This window comes from Mustela putorius, unplaced genomic scaffold (assembly GCF_011764305.1).
Source record: "Mustela putorius furo isolate JIRA1106 unplaced genomic scaffold, ASM1176430v1.1 tig00003850_pilon_pilon_pilon, whole genome shotgun sequence".
Taxonomy (NCBI): domain Eukaryota; kingdom Metazoa; phylum Chordata; class Mammalia; order Carnivora; family Mustelidae; genus Mustela; species Mustela putorius.
The window spans coordinates 330,327-352,583 of NW_025422002.1; the positions used below are offsets into that span (position 1 = coordinate 330,327).

Below are 22,257 nucleotides of genomic sequence, written 5' to 3' on the forward strand. Positions count from 1 at the left end.
GTTTCCTGAACTCTAACAGCATTTCCAATGCACATTATTTTGTAAGTCCCTGAAATGTTTTCCTAGTCACCCTCAAGCTTACAAAAATCCAATATGTGGGGTTATCAATGATCAAGGTTATAAGAACAAACTATGCCAACAATGCCTGCCTTGTTTTTCTCCAGATTTTCACATTCATACCCTGATAAACTGTCAAGATTTAAATGGGATAAATGAAAAGCATTTCAAGATTTAGGGCGCTGCAAGTGAGGAGGATGATTTGAAATAAGTTTATCGGTGAAAACAAGGAGGATGTCAAGATTTATAAGCATAGATCAGCATCATCTCCATTTCACCAGTATCAGTGCCATCAAATCATATTACACTGCACGCAAATACCACAGAAGAAATGGCAGTCATTGGAGTTTATGGCGACAGTTTACTTGAAGTGCTACATGCAACACCACACACTCATTTTCTCAGTGATTACAAGGGTGGGGTGGCATCATTAAAGCAATTGAAAAATACCCCTCAATTACTTCAGGAAGGACTTAAAAAGTTTATTTTGCTTTTAAAGCTTTCCTTGGCCAAGACGGGATGAAAGCTTAGCACAGAAGGTGATTCACATTAAGGTGACAAAGACCAGGATGGATCATGGGATTCGGGCACTCAAAGATGTCGTGTCCTTTGCCACAAACTATTGACTTTAAAACAAGCAGAGACTATGATTTTCAAATGCAGCCCAAACACGTGAATTTTGTTTGTATTGTTCGCGGATGTTGTCCATTACTAAATCCATACTATTAAAGGAAGCCAAGGCTCATGTTTGGTGATGATATATTTTATCTTTAATTACGTATCAACAGTTCTTAAAAAATTATTTAATCAATATGATCTGAATCATCTCCTAAGGCGTAATCTATGGTCTCATCTATGACACATTTAGGGACATGATGAGGGGCATTGGCTGCTAATTCTTGAAAGAGGCAAATAAAGTTTATGGGTTAATAAGGCTCTGCAGAATAGAGACTAGGCTAGGTTACGGGGGTTGGTGTGGTTGGGGGGGTGGTGTTTATTGTTTCTTACACTATTTAAGCCAGGACTATAGCTACATAGGTATAATATCACTGAAGAGCTGGTTTCTTCTGCTATCTCTGATCCATAGGCACAAAATCAGCACTTCCCTCAGGCTGGTTTTTCTGATTACAGGATGGCCACCTGCAGCAATTGGGATTTTAGGATTCATCACTTAGACACAGTAGGAGACAGGGCACTTTCCACAAAGTTTGAACAAAATGTTATGGCCAAAAATTTGCCACAAGCTTAGCAATTGAGGCCAGTCACTGGAGCAAATGAGACAGGTCCATCTTTGGAGCTTTCCATGGTACCAGTCTTACCCAAGCTCCATGGCTGTTTCATACTGCAGAACAGAGTAGGTGTTGGAACCACCACCACAAGATCCACTGTCAGGACAACTGAAGATCATCCTCCCTTCTCAGATTAATGGCTACTTATTTTCACAAGTAGTTTTTAGATATTATAAAGTGCCAGTAGATCCTAACATACTGGTTATTCACTAAAATTTTAAGAGAAGAATTTGATGAAATAAGAACCCCTTGGAACTTTTACAGAAATATATTTTCCATATGGTGTTTTAACTAGGCATCAACAATGATTTCAGTTATCCAAGGAAATATCTCTTTCCAAAAGACTTATATTTACTCAACTAGTCCTACTAGAGGATTAAAACGAAAAACACAATAGAATATAGTCTGTAAAGTCTAGAAATTCCACATGCATTGATTAAGGGCTTGTCTATAGTCACCAAGCAATGTCACGTGAAATCTGAACTCATCCTACAATGAATTTAGTATATGAAGGCAATCCATTCTCAGGACGTACTCCCATATGAAATCAAAAAGTCCCATTATCTTAATTCATTTGGTTTCCTGTTGGGGTAGTACATGGCAAAAAACATTTGTAAAATGGTCAGGTTTTTATTTCATAAATGTCTAGATTTATGGTGTCCAAAATAAATAAAAGGCAAGCTACACACATACTTTAAAGTTTCCAGGATCCACATTTAAAAAGTTAAAAGAAACAAGTGAAATTAATTTTAATAATACCTTTACTTAACCAAATATATCTAAAATATTATCTTCTCAGCATCTAATGAATATAAAATTACTGAGACATTTTAAATCTTAATAATTTTGGTACCAAGTCTTTGAAAAACTGTGTGCAGTTTATACTTACAGTACACTCATTTTGGACTAGCCACACATGGCTAGTGGCTTCCATATTGGGCAGTAAACATCTACAGTTTCTAATATGGTTAAGCAATTAACTAACAGGTAATTAAGTAATGAAACAACAATCTCCTTGAGTTCTTGATGATTCTTACTTCATGGCTTATACCCTGGCTTTATTCCAAAAAATAAATTAATGAAGTAGTAGGTACTACCGATTATAGTAGGGTATTATACTTTGATTTCAAAGACAAGTAGACATCTTGATATAACCACAAAGATTAGGAACATCACTTAAAATCTTAGAGACTGTTCTCCTTGTCTCTAAGATAGAAGTAATACTATTCTATCTCACTATTTTTGTGAATTAGAGGAGCTAAGTAAAGGGCTTCCACAGAATGAGGTCCATCCATTAATATCATTAGTATTATTAACTTTGCTGTCATTACTATTGTTCCTTCCTTTCCTGGCTTCTTCTCAAAATGCAGGAGGGTTCTCTTCTCTATCTCCTTTCTCCTTAGGTCTCCGGCTCTTAAACTTTTTTGACAGCAACTGAGTGAGAAATACATGAACTATCAGGACTCAACACACATTAAAAGGAAGGCTTTAGAAGAATTAGGATATTGTTGGATTTTTTTTTTTCACTGCTATATTCCAAAGGCCTACAAGGGCTCAGCAGAATATACTTACCAAGTGACCAGTGCATGCTGATAGATCCTACTCCAACCCTTTTTAATTCTAATTTACCCATTTTAATAAGAAACACTGGTCATGATCCACTCAGTTGACTTTTTTACCCACTACTTAGTGGATAAAAAATTTAAATTTAAATTTAAAAAATTTTTTTAAATTAAAAATTAAAATTAATTAATTTTAGTGGAAAACTGTAACCCATGCTTTGTTCTGGGTCTTCATTCCACTCACGAGGCACACCTCTTGAGGTAAACTGAGGTAACTTGCTCTAAACACAAAGCGATGTAGAACCTTCAAGTTATCCTCAACTCACCCTTTTCTCTCACACCCCACATCTATCCTACCAGCAAAGAGTCATGATTCTACCTTCAAAATAAACCCAAAATTTGACCACCAACCCTACCACCACTCTGAATTCAGCTGCCGTCACCCTTGACTGATGGCTGCACTCTTAACTAGTGCCTCTGCTTGCTCACTTGGCCTTCTACAGTTAATCCACAACACAAGGTCCAGCAAGGCTCTTTTAAAAAATAAGTGAGATCAAATCACTTCTCTATTCCAACCATGCTATGGCTCCTGGGGCCAGTTAGAATAAAAGTTCTAAATCTTCTCAGTCATTTACTTATTTTCTGCTATATCCATCCCCACATTACCTTTTGGCTCTCACCTGTTGCTTCCCTCCCGGTCCAACCAGGCTAGCTTTTCAGCTTGACATATGTTAGAACCTTTGCATGGACTGTTGACTTTGCCTGGAGCTCTCTTCTCTAAATATCCACAAGGTCACTTGCTCACCTCTAAGTCTTTGTTCAAATGTTAACTTCTTGATGAAGACTGATCTTATTTAAAATGGCAATCCACATCCAAATCTCCCACACTCTCACCATATTTTGCTTCTCTTCCCCATTGCACTATCATCTTCTAACTTAATGCCACATTCCACCTCACCATGAGAAGACATAAATCCCACAAGGACAAAGAGCTCTGTCAATTTTCTTCACTGAAGACAATGTATGTTGCATAAAGAGATGCCCAAAAAAGTATGTTTGAAGCCTAATGGTTTTTTTTGTTTTTTTTTTTTTTTTTAAGAAAATCAGTCAAATGCATCCTAAGAAAAAGTCCTGGCCAGAAATTACTTTTGCCTTTTTGCCTCTTTGTTGCAGGAGGAAGCATGCAGAGACAAAACAGAAAGAAATGGAAAAAAATGTATAAAATAATGGAAATTGAAAAGATTAAATATGAGAAGACAGAAAATGCAAATTGTCAAACATTTGCTGTGTTTATCTGGTTTATATCATTGGCTGAACACCACTCTAAGTAAGCAAATTCCCACAAAGTGTTTTTGCTTGCCATTTGTTGTAAGACAGTCCTTATATCATGAAAGAGTTTCAAATTTAATACATAAAAAATGTATTAATACATATAAAAAATACATATAAAAAATGACCCATATTGATTAGCAAAATATCACACTTACAAACCTCTTAACCTAAATTTTATAGATCCTAGAGGAGTACCGAAGTATGTAAAGAACTATATACAATCAATGTTCTTTAGAAAATTGGTAAAAGCCCAATTCTTCTCTATAATTATAAAAATTACCACTTTTCTAAATAACTCTACCTAAAATTTATTATATATTAATCCAATTCTTTCCTACAAATCCTTATAGATTTTTTTATCAACATATCCAGAGAATCAAGTTGACCTTTAATTGTTTTATGATGTCTTAACATTCTAGCAAAATGGACACCACTTGTTCTTATAAATTTGCTCAAAAAATATGTAAAACATTTCCCAAAAATGCTGAAACAATCAATGCAAACTGGACATGGTTAAAATTACAATGGAAAATTTTAAGCCATTGATAAAGTGATCTTGTTTTCTGTGGCTACACTTCCACTTCCTGCGTTTATCTTCTTTTCAGTTAGTTGGGAAATTTCAAGGTTGCCCTATGAAACTTGATGTGGTGAGTAATAATATTGTGGTAGTACAATCCCTTTCATTTTGGTCCCCTCTACAACAATAAAACTCAAATCTGAAATTATGTAAATGAAAAAAGGAATCCAAGAAATGGGCATTTTAGTCTTGATATCTGTGTTGATCTTTCTCCAATGATCACTTGGAAAGGCAAACATCTATAAATACTTGACCCTTCTTCCCTAGATGCAGATTAGTGGCAGTCAAAGATAATTTAGAAGCAAGACTGAGACATCACAGGGGAAAACCGATTTAAAAGAAACAAGAACTTCAAAAGTTGGAGGTTTTATTTTGTAATCTCTTACTGATTATGAATTTTTGCCATATATTTTCATTTAAATACGTGAAAAATGTTTTAAGTTTGACATAAGAGCTTAAAAATCTACACCAATAAATGTACTTCTTCAAGTAACATGCTTAATCTGACAATACATTTGTCCTCATTCCACATCAATTTTACATTCTTAGAAAAGAAAAGTGACAGACTACTTTTGTAATTAGTTTCCTTAGGTATCCTAAAGGAATTGTGCTTAGGTAGAAAACTGGTTGTCTCCTCAAGAGATGGACAATGAATTTTTTACAGGGTGATGATCTCTGGAACTTATTTTCAGAGGGATGAGTCAAACAGGCAAATAAAAGGAAACACACACAGACACATGGACAGAAAAAATACAATAAAATGGTATAATATTCAAATAAAAGCAAACATAAATGGAATGTATGTGCACATTTACTATTTTTTTTCGTTTTTTTTTTAATGTGCTCGTTGTTATTTCTAGTACAAAGAAGGAAAACAGTAAGGAAACCAAAAAAATTAATAGTAGTACATATACCACTTTATTTTTAAAAATTTTTCTTTTACTTTGCTACTCTTCCAGAAAACAAAACAAAAAGGAAATATATCAAATAATTTATGATAGATGCTTTCATATAACTGATATGTGACTCATTCCTTTTTCTATTTTGTTCTAGATTTAAAATTTTCAAAAACTAAAAAAGAAAAAAGAATATTTTTTATTCCTAAAATAAGTTGTTTGCAAGAGTAAAAATCATATTCTTTTTTAAGATTGTATATGAAAATACTGGCTTTTTTAAAAAAGCTTACATTCTCAATTGTATTCTAGAGATTACAACTTTTAGCTCCTTCTGGGAAAAAAGCCATAAATTAACATTCTCAAATTCTGATTAACTGTTACAGTTATCATACTAGAGTAGGTTTGTATTATTAGGCATCTCTGCTATGGAGATAGAAAGGCTTGTGAAAATCAGGGAATTGGGAAGAGAACTGATTTTCAGAAGAGGAAATTAAAAATTTCTTTATGGGAAAAACATTTGCTTCTCTTTGCTACTGATGGAGTATAATTTCAACATTTAAAAATTATTTAACATATGGCTCATGTATAGTTCTAACCTCCATTTAGAAAATACAGCTTATTGTTACCTCCTAGGCAGCCAATGAATGAAAGCAGGATCAACTGTTTCCATGACAACATCATCTTTAATTGCCAAAAGCAAGAGTAACTCTTGTCCAGTCTCTGATGAATAGAATGCTTTGTCTTCAGGTAAATCCTTTAATCTGTAAAATATATGTACAAAGAAGTTAGACTTAAAAAAAAAAAGCTGCTTTAAAAAAATACATTTTCTTCTTTTCATAAAACTGTATCATTCACAGCCACTCAAAATCCTAAAATGGAAAAAAAAAAACCTAAAATGAAACAAATCTTTTGCGATACAAAAGAGAAGATTTATGAAATGTAGTTACTTTAAAAACAGTTTATGTGCAGCACCTGAGTGGCTTAGTCAGTTGAGGGTCCGACTCTTGATTTCAGCTTAGGTTATGAGATCAAGCCCATCTCTGGGGTTCAGAACTAAGCATGGAGCCCACTTGGCATTCTCTCTCTCTCCCTCTCCCCCTCCCTCATTTGTGCTCTCTCTCTAAAAAAAAAAATTAATTAAAAAAATAAAAATATTTCATGTAATTGACATGCGGTTGGAAGCAGTTTCACAGAATTATAAATGTTCAACAACACTAAAGCATTAAATATTAACATATCAAATACTAAAACTTTTGCTAGGTAATAATTAGAACAAATAATATATTACCCTAAAATTCTAATCTTTCTCATTTGCTCTAATGATAACATTTTGGTAAAACTAAGAGTCAAATATGAAGATATCTTGAAGCACCATTTTCACTGTCTCTGAATCCCTAATAAGACATACAAATTATAAATAGCATTATCAATGCTCATATTAAGCCTATTTTTTTCAGAGACAATTATAAAAATCCCCCAATTACATATACTGCATAAAACAGATCAAAAAACGAGAATGGTGGAGACTGTTCAGTCTGAGAATCTTGAAAATGAAATAATTTTTTTTCCTTTCTTGTATTTTCATGAACTTGAATGTGCTGATTAAAGAGAAAATAAATATATGGATACCTTGAATCATTTCCCGCGGCCATTTGAAACTAGTTCAAGTTACAATCAATGATCAAGTAGGCTAGATCTACACACCTAAAATTGAATAATCTTTTCTGGACTGCTGAAACACAGCTGGTTCCATACAGGCGAACTGATGCTTTGACTATCATCCACGTTAGCAGAAAAGATATAAAACTCTGATTCAGCAGTTGCTATGGATTGGGCTGTATTAGTTGTTGCTGAACCAGAGATAGAAATCTCAGCTTTCTCAAGACAGTGGTAGTTTACCAAGGGATCCCGATTTGTGATGTGATGTATTTGACTAGAATCAAGTGTGTCCAGATAACAATTTTGATAGTGAAAATATGACAACTTGCAATTAATTGTACTTGTACATAATATCTTAAATCAGTCATTCCTCTAGTAATGTTGTCCCTGTGCGCTTGTAATCTAATATATGTTCTTGCATGGGAAGTAAGATGGAGGTTGTAACAAAAATTCCAGAATTTGGGTATGATTTAATCCACAGGAATCTGAAACTGTAGAAATACAATTGGGAACTACTGTTCTAAGAACAACAAGTTAGTAACTTTTACCATCATGGGATCTGTGACCATCTCTCACTAGTCCCATTACTACAAACTGCATATATCTTGGGTTCTGCTAACACAAACACTGCTAAATGAATTCAGATGCAAGCAGCTTACTTGGATGGTAAAGGACAAAGAGTCAGGGTATGAAGAAAGGAGACAAGGGGAGGAAGGAAGCCAATAAAGGATAAGAAATAAAGTCACCAATCCCTATGTTTGACAGGACCTTATTCTCATTGGGGAAACTCTGAAGGTCCAGACCCAGTAGAGTGTATGCCTCAGAGTCCTCCAAGACTTATTTGGAGTTGCCCAGAGTTATCCTTGCCAATGGACAAGGAAGCTGGAATACTTATACAATAACTCTCATTAGTTACCATTTGAAAGCTATTTCCAGGGAGTTTTACCCAGCACTTCTGGGTAATGGCTCCAGAGGCCAAAAACATGGCTTCAGGTAAAGAAATGTATATGGTGACAACTGAAAGCAGTGTGTGCACTGACATGATGAAAAACTAGAGGGTATATGTGGGGGAGATGTAGTGTCTATTACAGTGGGCCCGTGAACCTGAGAGTTTTTGAAGCTATTTTCCATACCATCAGATCCCAAAAGACTGAGGATCAAAATTACTCAACGATTTAAGCACACAAGTGAGGGCACACTTTCTGCCATTATCAACTGTCACACTGCTCAACCTTTTCCAGTGGCTGAGTTTCCCCACTTGCATCAGAGGCTTTCAGATACCAAGCCTTCCTTCTTTTATTTCTTCTCAGTCAGTGACACATTTTATGTCCATATTGTTTTTTACTAACTTGAACGATAACTGAAATCATTCGAGATTACATTTAACTTATAACTGACATCCATAAATGCTATAATCTCCTTGTAATCACTGAGCATGTAAGGAAAGTAGTCCAGAAACCATGAGAAGGGTAGCACAACTATACAAACTCACACACACACATACACATGTGTGTGTGTGCACAAAGTAGAAAGGCAAGAAATAAAAAAGAAAAAAAACTTTCAAATACAATGGCAGTCATAAAAGGCATGAAACATGAAATGCAATGATATATGTGATGCGTCAGATTCATAAAAAAATTGAGAGTGACTGCAAGATCTATTAAAGACTGAAGACAATGGATAAGTCTTGAACAGAGGAAAGGCTTGAGGAGTATAACAGTGACTGGACTGGTATCTCTTCCTCTGAGGACTTAAAGCTATCCAGGTTATACATGAAATTGAACTTGGAAAGGATGGGGTAATAACAAACATAAAAAGAACAAGTAATTCGAATTGTCAAGAAAAAGAAAAGACAAACTTTAACAAAGCACCCTGTAGTACCGTCATCATAATCATTATTAAAAAACATCCAAGGGTACCTGACTGGCTCAGTTGGTAGAGCATTCGACTCTTGAACTCATGGTCATTAATTCATGCCCCATGATGGGCATAGAGCTTACTTTAAAAATTATAAATAAATACATAAATGTACTACCTATTTTAAAAAAAAGCATATTCATGTAACTATTAGAAGCTCTGTTCTATGTCATATAGAAAACAAAATGTAGGGGTGCCTAGGCGGCTCAGTCAGTTAAGCATCTGCCTTCGGCTCAAGTCATGATCTTGGGGTCCTAGGACTGAGCCCCATGTCAGGCTCCCTGCTCGGTGGCGAGTCTGCTTCTCCTTCTCCCACTTTCCCTGCTTGTGTTCACTCTCTTGCTGTCTCTCTCTCTCTCTCTCTCTCTCTGTGTCAAACAAATAAATAAATAAGTAAGTTCTTAAAAGAAGAAAAAAGAAAACAAAATATGGTCTCTGTTCTGATACTGCAGTGAAGAAAGAAAATGTTACCAACACTTACAAATAGGATAAGGAGAAAATTACTAGACTGATACTCTCTGAAGGTAGGACACAGCTCATCCATCACTAGTAGTTCCAATGTTCCAAACATCCTGTATATACAGTAGTGGGCTTTCAAGTTTCAAGTTTTAATGTTTCTTGCTGAGCTTTAAGAACAATGAATAATTCAACTCAGGAGATTAAATCTTTGTACTGGACTTCATGTGAGTGAAAGCGTTTCTGTTAGAACAAGAAGATAAGTCACAGCTTTGGATCTAGCCATCATTTGAAAAATCACTTCAGAAAAATGTGTATAAAGGCATTAAAAAGATGGTAACTTAAAAAAATGTTTTTGGGGGGCACCTGGGTGGCTCAGTCAGTTAGGCATCTACCTCAGTTCAGTCGTGATCCTGGGGTCCTAGGATTGAGCCCCGATCAGGCTCCTTGCTCAGCCAGGAGTCTGCTTTTCTCCCTGTCTTAACCCCTGCCAATCATGCGCGCGCTCACTCTCTCTCTCTCACTCTCTCTCTCCAATAAATAAATAAATAAATAAAATCTTTTAAAAATATGTATCTTCCAGGGTGCCTTGGTGTCTCAGTCGGTTGAATGTGTCTGACTGGTGATTTCAACTCAGGTCATGATCACATGGGTCATGGGATTGATAGAGCCTGGCACCAGGCTCCACACTCAGCAGGGAGTCTATATGTCCCTTTCCCTCTGCTCCTCTCCTCACTTGCCCTCTCTCTCTTTCTAAAATAATAAGTAAACAAATCTTTTTTAAAAATGTTATCTTCCCAACAATGCATCCCCAAAGTAACATGCATATCACTTAAATTTTAAAAGTATAAATGTGTCCAAAGAAATTCTAAAATCTTTTGGAAAACTCATTCATTCAATAAATACTTATTGAGCACCTAGTAAGGGCTGGAATTTCAAGACTCAGGGAAGGTTGACGGGGGATGGGGTTGTCAGGTCACCGATGATTCCTGTCTTCAGGAATTCCTGCCTACAAGCAGGGAAACATGATAAAATTCAATACAAAGTATTTATAAACTAGCCACTGTGAAATGTAAAATGTAGTGATAGAAGTTTCTACGAAAGGCTCAATGAGAATGGCCCTCATCAGCAAGAGCGGGGAAGCTCCTCTAAGGAAATAAAGTATAATGGAAGAAAAGAAGAGATTATATATAATCAGAGGTGTGTATATGTTAAATGGTAAAGGAAAGAAGAAATTTCCCAGGTATACACAAATACTTGGTATGGCCTTGAGATGGTAAAGAGGCTAGTGACTCATCACTGTCTGGACCCTCTCCCATCAACTACCACCTCATCTCCCAAGAACTGCCCTAGCACCCCACTCCAACACCCTGCATTGATCACTATGCTAAGCAAGGGGCTTCCAGAACCTGCTCTAGTCCATGGCCCTTCTGATTGGTCAGTGGCCATGCCCTATTGCTGGTTAAATATTTTGGCAGTCCACTGTGGAAATAAGGAATAGAATATGCAAAGGCCTTGGGGCTTAAGGGTTCCTGGCTTGTTGCTAGAACAGAAACAAAGTTACTGAAATGAAATGCGGGGGCCCAGGTTGAGTGTGGTATGAAATGAGACTGCAGATGTATAATGCCTAGTTGTATATCTCATATGCCTGGCTAAGAATACTACTATCAAGATAAAACCCTTTGAAAAGTTACTGCAGTGTTAACTAGTAATTGCCACAATCAATGAACATTCAAATCAGACATATTATAATTTATATCAGACATAAAAGGATGAAAAGAAAACATTTTGCAACACACCAGTTTCATTCTTACCTTCAAATTCATAGAAATCAGAGGCTAGTCAATATTAGGCAAACCCCCAGGTTTAAAAGAAGAAAAATATATATTCCAATCTTCTTTTAATATGCACACACACATACCCAAACACACACACAGAAACACAATGAATAAAGTTTGAACATAAAATAAAACCTCATTTAGGAACATTATTTCTAAAAATTATGTTGCTCACTTTTAATCAGTGCTGAAGTAGGGCACTGACTTTATAAATAATGAAAGTAATTAATACAATCACAACCTGACTTCTCAGCATTGCTAAGTATTGTCACGGAGAGAAGGGACATATAAAACTTGTCCCACTTCTGAAATCACCAAGCTAAAATAAATACAAAGGAAGCTACTGAAGCAAGACAAATACAAATCAAAATGTCATCTTGCCGCATTAAAATATTCTACTAGTCATAGGAATGTTTTAAATCAAAGAAAAAATAGACTTTTTAGAATTTTCTCTGCTAATAGACATTTGCATCTGAGGGCTACAGCTTAATATATTCACAACGCGATTCTCATGGCAATCTTTAAATAGCCCCCAAATTTAGTACATATTGACAACTGTACTATCTATTCTTAATGTCAGCTGAGCTAAAAAAAAAAAAAAAAATGCTAGACCTTGGAATCAAAACCAAAAATGCTCTAAATAGTTGTTCCTGGTTGCTCTAAAAGAAGAGGCCATTTGTGGCTTTTGTCACATACTTTACAAAAATTGCTAAGATTGTGTATCATGAAATATTGATATATACTTATAATATTAAAAGTATATGGACAACTTTGAATGTAGTCTTGGCAAATGCTCAGAGTTAAGCTTCTTTAGGTGGTGGAAAATTTAGGCGTGAGAATGATCTGGCTTCGTTTATATCAGAGTAATAGACACTTAATGAGAGCTCTCTTTTTCAATGAGACAAACCCTACAGAAATTTTGTCTAGAAGGACTGCTTAACACATGTCTCACATCCACAGAAAGACAACTCTCACTCTGACATGTAAGAAAGAAATTCCATTCTTTGAATATGTGGGTTTCCCACCCTCCACCAAGACCCTCCCCCAAAACAGATTAGAGACCTATACTACAGTAGAACACTCAATTATTAATGGATAGATAAAAGTTTGCTGGGTTTTGAATTATGAGTGTTCTAGAACTTCTATTAACTCACTGTCATGGAATATAACCATAATACCATCGCAGCCAACTAATAAATAAGTTTTAGGGTTTGATGCGATCTCACATCCTGCTGGATCAGATATCAGGCATCATCTACCTCCCTTGTTTTCATTCACAATCATCATGTGAAATGTAGGTGATCTAGTCTGCATACTAGACCTCTTTCCTGCTGGAACTGAATGGGTAGGGAATGAAATTTACATGAGCATTGGACTCCTAAGTCCAAGATTCCTGACAACACACGCATTCTCCATACAGTTCATAAATGTTCAGCAGGAAGGAGAGGGTAACTAATAACATGCCCAAGACTGGTGGTATCTTCCCAGTTCTGTGTTTACAGTGGTACAATCAGCAAGCACAGTAAATGCCAGCCAAAAGTCATCTCGTGCTCCCAAGGACCCCTACAGCACCTGATTTTCTTTTCTTCATTCTCAACATTTTCAACACCTTCCATTACAGTTATTTTGACTATGGCTTCCTTCTCCAACTAAACTAAGATCTGCTAAAACCAAAATAAAAACAAAAACAAAACAAAACAAAAACAAAAACAAACAAACCAGCGATTTATAACCTGCTGTAGGTTAAGACCCCCTCCAAGACTTAGCCAAAGCTATGGATTCACCTACCTCCCTACCTGAATACAAACAGACGGATACAACTTTTGTACACAATTGCTTTACTACAGTGAAAAATAATTTCTTTCACATAGATATGATATATATATATGCAGATGTTCAAATATGCATGTGAATGTATACTATTTAGAGATTAATTTGTTTCTTTGTTCATGCAGAGATGAATAGAGACTATCAAAATAGAATTAAATATAAATTATACACAGAGAAAAAAATCTGTTAAAAAATATTTGGATAAGGCTACTGTTGAAGGCTTGACAAAGAAGTTGAAAGTATGAAGTTGCTTTTGGTACAGTGAGGCATGGCATCTGTGACATCCAGTTAATTTTTCCTTTTGGTCTTTCAGCAATCAGTGTACACAGGCAGAAACAGAACTAGAGTCACGTTGCACATACATCGAGTCGATGAGTCAGCGCTGTAAAAACGCTGCTGGAACACTCTGAGGTGCCTTGTTTGATTTCAGAGCCTCTTTACTTTGTCCTCAACTCAAAAACATCTTCTCTAGCAACTCAAAGAGATCTCCCTGTCCTCAATTCAAAGAGATTTGCACTGATGATATGTCAGGAAAAATTACATATCCTTTTTTCAATTGGTTCCACTGCCTTCAGCCAAACATGTGCTGAAGGGAAAAGACACAGCCACCAAAACATGCCAACCCATTTCCTCCTTCAAAAGATTAGACAAAAATGTCAACCCTTCCTAAATATACTCCAAAGAGGGCTTAACTTCAATATTCTTGCTTTATGTTAACCTCAAGTGAGCATAGCCATTTCCAGGGCATGCTATTTTACAAGTATCTCTCCACCAATGAATGGGTGACTACTTGGCATGCAATGCTGCCCCTTGCTCAATGTTCAGGACAATACTTTTGTTTTGGAGCAAGTCTGAATTTCAAAAAAAAAAAAAAAAAAAAAAGGCGGGATTTTCTAATGCAATCTTCACCCCCTGAAAAAGACACTATGGAGTATTATGCCTCCATCAGAAAGGATGAATACCCAACTTTTGTAGCAACATGGACAGGACTGGAAGAGATTATGCTGAGTGAAATAAGTCAAGCAGAGAGAGTCAATTATTATATGGTTTCACTTATTTGTAGAGCATAACAAATAGCATGGAGGACAAGGGGAGTTAGAGAGGAGAAGGGAGTTGGAGGGAAATTGGAAGGGGAGGTGAACCATGAGAGACTATGGACTCTGAAAAACAATCTGAGGGGTTTGAAGTGGTGGGGTGGGTGGGAGGTTGGGGGAACCAGGTGGTGTGTATTAGAGAGGGCACAGACTACATGGAGCACTGGGTGTGGTGCAAAAATAATGAATACAAAAAAAAATAAATACTGTTGCTGAAAATAAATAAAAAATAAATAAATTAATTTTTAAAAACTGCTCAAAGAACACACAATGTAGATAATACCATCCTTATTTTGCAAATAACAAAATAGAGGTTCTGAGAGGTCACGAGATTTATCCTCAAAAAAAAAAAAAAAAAAAAAAAAAGATTGTCTCATGTTTTTCTTATATAATCAGACCTAAGTTGCTCTTTGGGGATTTTTTTTTTTTTAAATACATCTGTTGAAAGGAACCTTGCCAGGGTACCTGGGTGGCTCAGTCTGTTGAGCATCTTCTCTTGGTTTTGGCTCAGGTCATGATCTTGGGGTGGTGGGGTCAAGCCCCATGTCAGGCTGGATGCTCAGTGTAGCATCTGCTTGGCATTTTCTCCTTCCTTCTGCTCTGCCCCCACCCCTGCTCACACACATGCTCTCTCTCTCTCTCTAAATTAAAAAAGAAGAAGAAGAAGAAGGGGTGCCTGGTTGGTTCAATTGGTTAAGCATCTGCCTTTGGCTCAGGTCCAAGGATCGAGTCCCTCATCAGGCTTCCTGCTCAATGGGGAGTCTGCTTCTCCCTCTCCCTGCCCCACGCTGGTGCTCTCTCTCGCTCTCTCGGTCTTTCTGGAATAAATAAACAAAATCCTTTAAAAAGGGAAGGGAAAGAAAAGGAAAAGAGAAAGGAGAAAAGAAAGAAAAGATCCATGCCCTAATTAAGGGACTTACACTTTGGGGTCTCACCACATTTAGTGATAATGGGAAAACTAAACAATAAGCAAATTCAATGACATATTTTTATCCTTGACATTTTCCAAATTAAACAGGGACAAAATGAACAAAGACAATTTTCCATAATTATAAATGCTGCATGAGTCTTCTCCTTCTTATTAAATGGGAAATTATTGTAGACCTCATGACACGGTGATGAGAAACAACGTACCTTTCCTAAGTCTGCATAACAACATTCCTTGCCATCATATGTTTTTTAGAATTTTAAAATAGCTTAATAACAATATGATGGAAATGTTTTTCTACAAAGACAATTTTCAAACTTTCAGAAAGGAAAATGAATAGAATATAATAACCACTGCCTTTTATTGAGGGTTATTTCTCAAGTACAGTCCATACACTAACTCATTTCATCCTCAGAATAATCCATAAACATTCTATTATCACCCCCATTCTTCGGATAAAGAGACACACAGATCGGTCAAAATATTTACCTCCCTAAAAAAGGATGACAGGTGCTGTGTATTTTCTATACATCTTTTTTCACATAATAGGTGTGAAATGGAATGCTTAGGCAATAGGACCATTAGGGAACCATAAAGTATGAGCTGATATTGTATATATTTTTAAAACTCTGTATTAATATAATAGGCAATTGGAGTCAGTTCGTTAAGTTGTAGCACATTAAATTTCGTTAAATTTTTAAGAAATTAAATTTCTTCTGTCAAGGGAAAGGACAGGGCTATTTAAATAAACAGTTCTTCTGCTTGATTTCAAGCTTATACACTGTGATAAAACACCACCCCTGTTGCAGGCATAAATTAAGAAGAATTTAGCAACACTATTTAGGATTAAATCAAGATATCTCCAAGACACACTAAGTCACAATCATTAGGTATAAAACAGTGTGTGCGAAGTAGGATACTTTTTGTATGGGGACAAAAATCATATATCTATATACGTTTGTAAGCATGGAGAATAGCTTGAAAGGATATGTGAGAACTGAAGAGAGCAGCTGTTTCTGGGGAGGAACTGTGCAGTTGGGAACAGGGACTAGAGGAATAAAATATTTTTGCATTATTATATATTATTATATATTTTAAATTTTCTTCAGTATACATATATAGGTTGCCTAATACAAAATATATAAATATAAAACATTAATAAACAATTTTAAAAGAAAAAATATTACTTCATGTCTAGCATGGTCAAAAACGTGTAAATAATTTTACTGCCAGAGTCAAGTAGAAAAAGGAAAAAGGGAGTTGAAAAGTACTAGAAAGAACCTTTCAGCATTCCCAGCAAGGCCATTCTATTTCTTCCCTCATAATTTTGGATGAATGAGAACATTCACTGAGTGCCTACAGCGTGTCAGGGACAGACACAGAGAAGATATTTTAAAGTAAAATATCATCTTTGCCCTCAAGAAGCATGCTGGTCCATAAAAAGATTCTGGAGTGGAGAAAAGAAGTCTGCAACAGGATGTTAACATGAAGTTCCTTCGGTCACCCAGACACAGTAGGGATCACATCCCACGTGAAAGAGAGGTTCCAGAACAGAATGGGGAACAACTTTTCAAAGGAGATACCGCAAAACCATTTGTCTGACTCTGAGACCCCTGTTCCCATGAGAGGTTTCAGGAGACTAAGTGAAGGCTTTGAAAAATGTTTCTTTGAAGAGAATTCTGGTAAGTCCCACCCCCTTGGGGGCAGGAAGAAGGGTACTTCTTTGCAGCTCTGCTTTAAGGACTCCAGAGAGAACTGCACTCAGGGAATGCCGGGGTCTAGGACCACACTGGAGAGTAAGAGCAGGCTGAAGCGGAACAGAAGACGCAATGTGGGAAGGAAATGGATCTTAAAAGAGGACAGGAGCAGAGCGGCTGGCATTTCCCGGGGGCCAGATACGCACTGGGGAGTACACGGGGCAAGGCAGGAGGAGGAGACCTGCCAGAGGGAAGCTAGCGAACCTCTGGACTTCCAGCAGCTGAGGAAGTAGGAAATGACAAGGTCGGGTGGGCATGTATCACCACAGAGACCTGAAGAAGGGACATGTCCAAAGTTTGGGGATCTCTAAAGAACCCATGAAAGAACCAATGAAAGAAAACAGCAGTTCTACGTTACTGGCGAGTGTCAAGTGCCATGATCTTAAATCACTCTAATGAAATCCATCAAGTACCAGGGGCCGGCCTTTTTCTTCTCTTCCCTTGTAAAACACTAAGCCAAACTGGAATCAGCAAATTAAGGGGAGGGGATAAGGATATGCCAGGTAAGAAGGAAAGCCAAAGAATTCTTTCTCTAACTCCTGACTTCCCCTCTCCAGTAGCTGAACGCTGGAGGGAGATGTTTTGTCTCCAAATTAAGTTCTAAGTTTTACTATTACACAGACTGGGCACTTTAATTTTTTTATCAAAATTACATCTGATATCTAAGCATCATCAAAAGCACAGTGTAGGGGTGCCTGGGTGGCTGAGTGAGTTAAAGCCTCTGCCTTCAACTCCGGTCATGATCTCAGGGTTCTGAGAACTGCACTCAGGGAATGTCAGGGTCTAGAGACCACCACGTCACGCTCTCTGCTCAGCAGGGAACCTACTTCCCTTCCTCTCTCTCTCTGCCTACTTGTGATCTCTGTCAAATAAATAAAATCTTTAAAAAAAAAAAAAAGTACAGTGTATAGGGCCACTTGGGTTTTTCATGCAGGGGCAGAAGCGGATTCTACAGAAAGAATCTAAGGGGAAAATAAGAGACAACAAAGCTGCTTCTGGTCCCAGCTCATGAGCTGTAGCTTTTCAATGTACAGTTATAGACAAGAAGTATGACCAAGAGTTAGACAAGAAGTATATAGAGACATATATATATATATATATATATGTAGTTAGACAAGAAGTATCTACAAGACCAATATACACAAGAAGTATGACCAAATGAGGACACTTCACAGGACATACTAGAACAGGTGGCATCGAAGGTAATTCTTAAATTAAAAAGAGCTTACCTAGGAGACATGGAAGAAGGGAGGTTTGGGAGGACATCATAACACCAGCAAAACCCAGCATAGTAAGTGATTCATCGTAGCGAATAAAATGATACAGGGAACGTCCAGAAAGCACTGGGCTGAGAGACGGAGAAGGCCAACCTTTATGATGTGAGCAGAGAAAGAAGAACTCCTCGAGGAGAGCAAAGGACCGTTAAGAGGCACAGGGCAGCCCATAGATAGACGGCATTATAAAAGCAGAGTGCATGCAGAGTGCATAGATTTGCAAGGGAGTGATGGAGAACATCTCAAACACTGATTGCCTAGGGCTGGGAGTGTGAATCCACGGTAACTGTAAATGGGAGAAAGGGTTCTTTCCACGGTGATGGAAGTATTCTAAAGTTGGATCGTGGCAATGGTCGCGCAACTCTGTAAACTTACTAAAATTCACTGAATTGTACCCATAACATGAGTGAATTTTATGGTATGTAAATTTGACCTCACTAAAGCTAATTTTAAAATATACACAAATAGGGAGAGAAAGAAGGAGAACAAGAAAGAATGAGAGAGAGAGAGACTGTGAACCAAGACCTTCAACATGCCTTTGGCAATGTTACCGTGTCAGGCTCAGCGCAGTCCTGGTGAAGCTTCAGCCACATTGTGGAGGGCAGAACTGTAAACTAGAGGGCAAGGAAGTGGCCACAGCAAGAATCAGCTACTCTTTCAATAATTTAGAATGAGAGAGAAGGAATAGTGGTTGGAGATGGGCAGAGGGTCGATGGAGAGTCAATGAAAGCTATTTTTAAGTTGGAAAATTCTTGAGCATATTTATAAACTGAGGGGAAGAACTGAAAATATAGGAAGGAAAAGGTGTGTTTTTCTAGAGGAGACACTCTTCTTGGAGTTTACTTGCACAGTATTGATTCTGCCTCAGCCAAAATCACATGAGCAAGATTGAAGGTATATGATGACGGGGAAAGAGAAGAGATTCACCACTATTCAGTAGCTAAAAGAGAAAAGAGGGACTCTGGGATGGAGAGGTCTTGTTGTGTACTATCCCAGCCTGGGCTCTGAATCAGTGTCTTCAAACCATCAAAGATACACTGAAGCCTTTCCAGGGACCAAGTGCTCACCATCTCCCTATGCTTATACTGTCACTTTCATAGTTAAATTAATACAGAAACTATGGTTTGATCTTGAGGGGTCACTCCATTTAAGGTGTCTCTCCATTTGGAGTTCTAAAAACCAACTGCACCACATCACACTTCCTTCTTTTACATCACAAACTACTCAGGCAGCAGTTTGAGTATGCATTCTACATAAACATTCTCAAAGCACCCAAACACTTACAAAGACTAGCAATTAGATATGATACTAGCATGGCACTTTGGAGAATCCCTTGATCTACAAGAGTCGCAAACCATCATGTTGGCACAATGGGTTCTAGGGAGATATGAATGGCAAATCCTCACTACTTAATGTGTGCCAGGCAAGGTTCTAAGAGCTTTATAAATGTCAATACTATGAGGCATCTGAGTGGCTCAGTGGGTTAAGCCTCTGCCTTTGGCTCAGGACATGATCTCAGGGTCCTGGGATCAAGCCCTGAGTCAGGTTCTCTGCTCAACGGGGAGCCTGCTTCCTCCTCTCTCTCTGCCTGGCTCTCTGCCTGCTTGTGATCTCTCTCTCTCTCTGTCAAGTGAATAAATAAAGTCTTTAAAAGAAAAAAAAAAGTCAACACTTGTACTGTGACCATCCCCATTTTACAGATGAGGTTACTAAGATAGATAAAGGTTAATTAACATGTCCAATTTCAGATAAATGACCCTGCCTACGTCTGCATTTCTAAACTAATCCCTAGTTGTTATGTTGCCTAATCTGTAATTGGTTTACCCTAAAACATGAGTAGAATGTGGTTCTTGGAAGCTTTAGCAATCTGACCTAAAGTGAGCTAGGCATAAATACCAGGTGATGTGTTTAGGATCTAAGACAGTGGCCCTCAACTGGAGTGATTATACCCCTCAATGGACATTTGCTGAGGTCTGAGGAGGTTTTTGGTTTTCGTAACTGGGGATGGAAAGTCTATGGATACACTATTGGCATCTAGAGGGTAGGGGCCAAGGAGAGGAGTCACTAAACAGTCTATAATATATAAAACAGTCCCCCATAACCAAGAATTATCCACCCACAAATATGAACTGTGTCAACATAAAAAAACCAACTCAAGAGCAGTTTGGTATCAGAAGACCCCCCCAAACCAGCTTCTGTCAGCCTAGCTACTTACTGTTCATATCTTTACAGAAGACACCTTTGTGTGTCCTGCTCTCAGACAACCAGGAGCCTCAGCTGAAAACACAGCAGAGACTACGGTGGCCTACTTTGTAAAAATAACTTTTTGAAAAATTCTCATCACATATAAAGTAAACAAAATAGGGTAATGAATTCCCATATACTCATGATTCAACTTCAACAAATACCAGTACTCTGACCTTCTTGTTCTGTCTATAGCTCCACTCACCCCGCCCCCATTTGATTATTATTGTTTAGTTACTTTAGGTATAATTGGCATACAAAAGAACAGCTGCAGTTTTAATACAGAATTTTAAATAATTATTTTTATTGTAAAGTAAAGCAAAGATCTTTCCATTGTAAGGTAACATATGAATCCAAAGAAAAATGTATGGCTCCATGAACCATTATTAGGAAATGATGATTTTGTACCGTGGCCCCATTTTAACAAGTGTCTCGTCTCACTGGCTCTATCAGGAATGGCTTGCCTGATACCTAGCTTCTAAGTCAGTGTTTCCCAAACTTCAAGTTATGGTTCACTTGGGAGAGTATACATTGATTTTTTTTTTGTTTGTGTGTGTGTGTGTGTGTGTTTGGAGACTAATGAAAGAAGAGAAAATAATGATCACATGTACTGAATTTAGTAAGGGTTAGTACTGTTTTGCACAAGGATACTATGGAAATACAATGTTTTAAGTAGTGAGGCCTGAAATAACCATTATTTCTTACTATGAATGGGGGTTCAGAATAGCTTAAAATCATGAGAGGCCGAAGGAACTGTGGTTCAATAGGGACAATATGTGTATATTCTATGTGTGCACGTGTATATAAATATGTGGCATAAACATATATGTATGTGTGTACACATACACACACATACCAGGTTCTATAACCATAGGCAAGTAACTTGTTATTTAAACCTCTTTTGCTCTCAAATTCTGCATCTGTAAAATTGGGGCAGTAAAGATGTACATAATCGGTTTATTATAAGGATTAAGTAAGTTTGTGATTATATGCTGAGCCAACTCCTTGGTATTCAAGACGTAACAGTTGCTGCTATTATTTCAAAGAAATTAAACATAAGTGACAACTTGACCAGAGAGAAATCAAAGACTTGAAGTACTAACTCAAACATAGGTCTCTAACTCATTTTAAGGGATATTAATTGCTTACATCTTTTTAAAAGGTACTTGTTCTGTTTAACTGTGTTTTTTAAAGTTGCTTTATCACAATGAAAGGAGTGATTCTGACACCTTTTAGAAATGCTAATCGTGGCTATGAATAGTTATCTGCTTAGAATTCACACCTATTAGGGGCTGCATCTAGGTGTATAAAACATCCACACTATCAACACAGAAGTGTAAATCTAAATTGAGGCAAACTGTGATAGCAGCTTGGATTTATACCCACAGCAATTTCAGCTGAGGACATGGGAAGGAAAAGTACCCCTGGGTCCCTCCCCCACCACAACAAGCCTCTATTTTTTTCACACAAATAAATAATGGTTCTGATGAAGCCCATACTCCACAAGGGTGATAGGGGGTGAAAGGAATCCTTCAACTAACTGCCCA

At 37.2% G+C, this 22,257-nt stretch overlaps 1 protein-coding gene across 1 annotated transcript in view; it reads right to left on the reverse strand.

Moving 5' to 3' along the window:
* CNTN3 (contactin 3) overlaps window positions 1-22,257 on the reverse strand; it is a 331,855-nt gene that overhangs the window by 241,366 nt on the left and 68,232 nt on the right. The window contains exon 2 of the mRNA XM_045063248.1: window positions 6,340-6,474. Coding sequence (XP_044919183.1) covers window positions 6,340-6,394 — 55 coding nt within the window. The 5' untranslated portion in view covers window positions 6,395-6,474. The remainder of the gene's footprint in view (window positions 1-6,339; window positions 6,475-22,257) is intronic.